This window comes from Fulmarus glacialis, unplaced genomic scaffold (assembly GCF_000690835.1).
Source record: "Fulmarus glacialis isolate BGI_N327 unplaced genomic scaffold, ASM69083v1 scaffold5691, whole genome shotgun sequence".
Taxonomy (NCBI): domain Eukaryota; kingdom Metazoa; phylum Chordata; class Aves; order Procellariiformes; family Procellariidae; genus Fulmarus; species Fulmarus glacialis.
The window spans coordinates 5,306-11,811 of record NW_009190748.1 but is presented as its reverse complement, the minus strand read 5'-3'; the positions used below and the strand labels follow the sequence as shown (position 1 = coordinate 11,811).

At 38.3% G+C, this 6,506-nt stretch overlaps 1 protein-coding gene across 1 annotated transcript; it reads right to left on the bottom strand.

Moving 5' to 3' along the window:
* Window positions 1-596: 596 nt before the first annotated feature.
* On the bottom strand, window positions 597-3,110 carry LOC104069233 (mitogen-activated protein kinase 10-like; the record flags this gene model as incomplete). Its single annotated transcript, XM_009586389.1, has 2 exons — window positions 597-721; window positions 2,928-3,110. Coding segments are annotated over 2 exons (308 nt in total), but the record flags the coding sequence as incomplete, so codon positions are not given.
* Between the last annotated feature and the right edge of the window lie 3,396 nt (window positions 3,111-6,506).

The following is a 6,506-nucleotide window of genomic DNA, read 5'->3' as shown; positions in this document are numbered from 1 at the left end:
TATTGTTGTTGTTATCATTGTTATTACTACTGTTCTACTTTGTTTTATTTCAGTTATTAAACTGTTTTTATCTCAACCCGTGAGTTTTCCTACTTGTGCCCTCCCGATTCTCTCCCCCATCCTACCAGAGGCAGGGGTTGAGCAAGCGGCTGCCTAGTGTTTAGTTGCTGGCTAGGCTTAAACCACGACAGTATTGTTTTGTTTAATTCTCCTCCTCTCCACGTATATCCTTGAACATAAACATAGGAAGTGATGTTTGCTGTTCTCTTCAAGGAAACGTTTAGAGAGAAGCATAGTATCTTTTGCCAGATTGACTTATATAGCTAGAAAAACCAGGTGAGCTACTGGGTTCAAAATCCTTTCTTCGTGTTGTCTAGAAGAAAGCAGAAAATGGATTCGTATGCTTGAAGTGTTTTTGCTCCCATCTATTGTCAGTTAAGCTAACAAAGAGATATATCCTGTCTCTACAGATCTCATTTCACGTAAATCCGAATACCACCACAGTCACAACAACGTTGTTTTTTAATAGCATGCTCATTATCAAGCTGTCAGGAATCTATGAATCATATCTGCGTTTAGCAGTCTGAAGTACGTACCGCCTCCACTTCTGCTGGGTCATACCAGACATTAATGTATGGATGTTGTAAGGCTTCATCTACTGATATTCGCTTGGCCGGATCAATGACTAGCATCTTTGATAAAAGGTCTCTGGCTTGGCTGGCTAGAACAATGAAATCAGATAAACATAGTATTAGCACAAAACAATCACCGCCTCCAGAGGAGGGTTAATTGGGTTAGGAAAGTAACAATGACACAACCCTTTTAGAGATTGTTTATATGTACTTCTGCCCCTTGCCTTGTTATAACAAGAGTTCTTCAGTAAGTTTTGGGCCTGATTCATTAGGAAGGTGCCAACATCAGGGCTGCATACCATAAGTCCCCTAACAAGCTTCAATGAGATTTTACATGTTGTATGCAGATTCCATGTTGAGGGCTGAATAATATACCCGAGAAAAATGTGCTTGAGGTATCTGTATTATTGCCAGGATCAGAAAACTAAAGCTCTCACAATGAAGTCTAAAATCATGGCATTACTAAATCAAAGCCTGAAACTTACAGGTACTCTTACGGTGCCTCAGAAAAACATCCAAACTTTTCTGTATGTTTTAAAGTTTTTCACCTAGCCTGCTTGGAGACATTAAACATTTTAGTGAGGCATAGGTACCAGGCTTATCTTAGGGCATCCCATTAGAAGCAATAATGTCAAATCTGTAGCCTGGGATCAACACATAATGGTATGGAAGTGCCTTGGAACTGCTTAAGTCTTGTTTGTCCCGCATAACAAAGTTTAAATCAGTGGGACACATCATCCTCCACAGCAAAAATGCACAGCCTTATATATACATTGAGTTTTATATTGCAACATTGATTTATTTTACCTGGTAATATAGCCCATTGTGTCTATCAGGCCACAAATTCATCCTTCTATTATCCAAATCGTTTTTACTGTTTAGAGTTTGTAACAAATATAATACCATCTAAACCCATGCAAAAAAATTATAACATAGATTTCTAATATTACTATCAATGTAGTGTTCTAAGCTCTTCCATGCTCAAAATTATTTCCTGTGTAAATGAAAAAAAAAAAATGAAAGGAAAAAGAATGTAGAGAGATGCAAGTGCAAAAATATTATTAGGTATCTCATCAGACATGGGTGAGTAAAAGTAATATCTAATTAAACTATTAACATTACATTTTGGTGAAATATTTAGGCAGGGCATGGGATGATACAATGATGCACAAGCAGAATTTTTTTAACGCACTGTTTCTTGTTCTGTGATTGTATCTTAAAAACTGGCATTTAGTATGCTCAAATGCATGTGCTTCCTGTATCCAAAAGATAACAGCACTGTTTGACAGTCATTTCTATTCCTTAGCTCCAAATCCAAGAAAATTCCATTATTCAATTTTATTGTACTAGGAGTATAAAATTCCATGTATCCAAAAGCATCTGCTTAGACCTTTCACTTTGCTCCCAGAGCCAAGACAGCAGCCTTGCTATGAAACAGTTGTTAATTGGAAGAGTACTCTGGGTAATGTAATGACATGCAAATTGCAAGTACTTGAAAACCATTACATGCCACCGTAGTAAGTGGCCCCAAGTACTCAAGTGGTGCAGAACTGATACACAGTACAAGTTCTGCAGGGGTTCCAGAGCTGTGATGAGAAATGCTTTCTATACTAAACACACATTTATAACTCTTTCCAGTTGAAGGTCAATGCCCTGATCAAGTAAAACAAGACTTCGATATATGATTAAAATAATTGCAACTTATATTTTACAGGTGTATGTCTAGTCACACTGTAATTAAGTTAGCGGTCTACTTCACATATTCAAACTGACCCACATAATTTTTCAAAAGAAGAAATCCATCCATAGCAGATATTAAACCTCAGCTACATCAAAACCATTTTGGCTGACGTTGCTAATATCTTTCTATTGTATATTAAAGGTAGTGCTATGAGGCAGGCATCTGGCTGAACTGATATTTTTCACCTAAAACAGAACAGTGCAAGCACTGAGATCTTCCAATGGAAGTTCTACTGTTCCTTTGTGTTACAAGTTTAAGAATGAGGGTAAAGGAACAGCTCAGTTCCTCATGGTACAGAAACATCACACAGAACACCATGGGGATATGCTCAACACATCAATGATAACGAATGTTCCCTTGGCTGCCCAAGCACCAAGGATCTCCAAAAATCCTTTCCAAAAGCTGCCTCTCAGCTGAACAAAACCCATGCAGTCATTCGTCTCTGCAACTAACTGCATTAAAAGGGATTGCAACTAGAGAGAAGAAAAATTGAAAAAAAACTTCATTGAATTGTAGCTGTTGACATGTGAACCATGTCCCTTTGTCAGACATACCTTTGAGTTTGTTGTGTTCCGAGTCAGCTGGGAAGAGAGAGTCTGGAAAAAGTTTGGGGAAAGTGAGGCCAGCATACTTGGGTCTGTTCTCAACGTAGTTCCGAACTGTCGGCTGCAGCTTCTTCATGAATTCTGGACAGGGTGTTCCCAGCTGCTCAATAACTTTATTCCACTGATCAATATCTGAGCATCAGTAGTTAAGGAAAACAAAATGCAAACCCCAGTGTAGTCTCCTGACATTTCTGTTTGAGCGTTCTCCGGGAATCCTCAGAGGTGTTTAACTCCCTTCATAACATCTTTACAGTCACTATCTTTTTTCATCATTATGCCACCGGGTCCTACAGCCTGAAAAGGGCAAAACTCTCTCTCACAACTATAACTTACTTGAGGCCACTATGCAATCCTAAAACCACCACCACCATGGGAAAATACATAGCTTCCTCTCTTTGGGTTAACACTTGTTGCCATTTTTATTTTTAACTTGCAATCCAGTGACTTGCACTCCCTTTTTTTACATGCAGGTAATTGCCTCTGTGTCACCTTGGCTACACGGGCGCAGCAGGGAAGAATGACATGTTCACCTGCCCTCTCTATTCAGTCTGTGGAGAGTGAGACCCAGCTGGCTCAAAGGAGTTCTGCACGGGACAGAAGTCACCTTCAACTCATCTGCTTCGCGCTTGTATTTACTCTCTCCAATAACTTTATTGGTGCTAATTTTGCTAAAATCACCCAACCAGCAACCCCTCAAAAGCAATTTGTTTGATTTTATAAGAATGCATTGGGACTCATTTTCTACAGACAAGTGATGCCTCAGGTATGGACAGATGTTTCTCTTTAACTGCAAATGTGATGGCTACATTGCTAAACTGTTACTGACTAATAAGAAACAGGCTCTCATGCTTAAAAAAGGAATTGCATTACAGGCAATTTGTACTGAGCTTTTTTTTGTTTTGGTGTTGATTTTTTAAATTTTCTTGAGATAACAGTTAGGCAGCTGACAGCTGTTATGTAGCTCTTCCAGCCATGTTCAGAACAAGCCTTACTGTGCCAAAAAAAAAAAATTATTAAGCAAATGTCTATAAAATCAGTACCATCTCTACATCACACTGTCTAATCCACAGTGCTAAGAATATGATGACAACATAAAAAAAAAAAGGAAGAGTACATGCAGCCATGGGTACATTCATGCTAAGAAATGTGATGAAGGGAGTTTCGTTAAGAACACACTGGAAATAAAAAGCTTTTAAAAGACAAACATTCAAAGCATTTCCGCACAGAGATTTTTTTTTTTTTAATTATTCTTCTAAGTTATTATTGTCATGAGTGTCATAAGTAAGTGTGAAGGAGTTTCCCAAATACTAAAGACAGTTCTTCACAATATAGGAGAGAAATCAGGTCAACAGAACAAAGATAACAAGAGAAAAAAAAAAAGTCAGGCAAAAAACAGCTCTTTGGTGCAGTAGCAATTTCAGATTTTCAAAAAAGTGTTTTAGTTTAGGGAAATGGAAACAGTATTTTCACATACCTTGAAAATTCAAGACGGACTTAATTTGGGTGCAAAAATGAACAAAATTTTGTCTTATTTGAACAAAAATCAAATAATTCATTTAAAAATTGCAGCTTTACTAATCAAAAGTGTTTAAAGGAATGAAAACAATTTAAACATATGCTTTAAGAATGCTGAAACTGTGTTTTGAATGGTTTTAATTTCAACTGAAAAAGGTTGTTAGAAATAGCGGTGATCTGTAAAGATTTTTCTGAATAACTTTCATTTTTTAAACTAAATCAAAGATTTATGTAGAACAACCCGTCCCATGCACACACTCCATAGGTTGTATGTATCTTGTGTTGTCCATGAAAAATATCTTTTTCTCAACAGAAAACTAAAGAATTGCAACAACAATAAAGTTATCCAAGACTATAGCTGCTCAAACAGTAGCCTGAATATTTCATTAAATATTTTACTAGAAAATAAAGTGTTTTGACATTTTAAACTTGTATTCAAGTTAACACACCTCATTGTTTGCGGGCTGGACTATTTCAGAGGCAGGTCTTTCTGAGGAACTTGAAAATGCAGAGTGTGTAAATGTTTTGAAGAGAAGAACAGAGAATACAGAAATGAAGGTGCTGTTAGTCGTGCCAAGAGAAGCTAAATGGGTGAGAAAGCCAAGCTATAAAAGCATCACTGGAAGCATTACCTGTGCAGATTGAGTGAAGGCCATTTAATAAACAGGGAGGGTCAAATACAGGACTTGCTTCAAAGCAGACATCAGAAGCTTCTGCTTGTGCAGAGCAGGTTAACCATTTCTCAGGCAATTAATGAAGGCCAAAAAGAGAGAGATCTTTGGGATTACAGAATGTTGTGGGACTTGGACATGTTGAGAGGGAAGATGTAGTAAGATGCTCTGGATGTGTGTGATAAGGGAAAAAGAGTAAAAAAAGATCCCAGAGTAGGGCCTACATGGTGGGAACCAGTGTCAATGGTGATGGAGAGGGGAGAAGGAGAGTCCTCAGACAACGGGCCAGTGCCCACTGCACACATTTCTTCTAAGCTGATGGAAAGGCTCTCACTAAGAGACAACGGACAAGCAGGCTACCACCCACGACTGGAAGTTTTTAAGAGATGGAAGAAGCTTCATGAGTCATCAGTGCAAAGACGACAGCCAAAGCCAAGGGAGCTGGCAGAGCCACCATGTTCCACTCCTTGACAAGCCTTGATTTGCAGGAGGACAGGACTGGAGCTTTTACAGCCCTGGCTTGCACCAGAGGCCAAAAATGTCAGGCTTTATGTCACACCAACTTCAGGGACTGGTTTTGAGTAATTGAATGATCTGAATGGATAATCGTGCTTCTTTACTGTATTATTTCTGACTTATGTTGCTCAAATACTGCCAAAACCCCTAAATAAAATATATTCATCTGCTCTTTATATAGCTCTATACACACACACACAAATTGACATGATGGAGCACTCAGGACCTGCTTTTGTCCTAATAATAGCAATAGCAAAACCACGCCCAGCGAGAGCAGGTGGAGACAGACCATTTTTCAGTCAGGTGGACACACGCATTTTCTCTCTAGTATTGTTTCTCCACTTACCTAGGCTTTACTAGCACTGGATTATATTCTGAGGTCCAATACATGAAAACGCGCAAGAATGTAATAATGTTCTTGCTGAATACTGGTCCGGCTCCATTTCATTGTTATGTTTTATATAGTCACCGGTTGTAATGCATCTGTGGTGCACCTGATGATGAGAGGTTGTACCGTCATGGTACAAGACCAAAAAAAAAGTTTTGAAAAAAATCTGAGGTCTACTTATTGAGGCAAAGAGAAGCAGCTTCCTCTAGCTGGCAGTCAGAATTAACTTCAGCAATTCTGCAGAAAACAAATGTTACTATAGAACAGTCCTAATGTGAATCAAAACCTACTGTAGGTTACATTAACCGATGAGTGATTGTGACTGTAGATGTTATTTGCACCCCAACTGAAAAAATGGTACTACGAGTTAATGATTACATAACTGAGAGAAATTTCCCAGGCCAAAAAAGATTAACCTGTGTTTGAGTGAAAAAAACT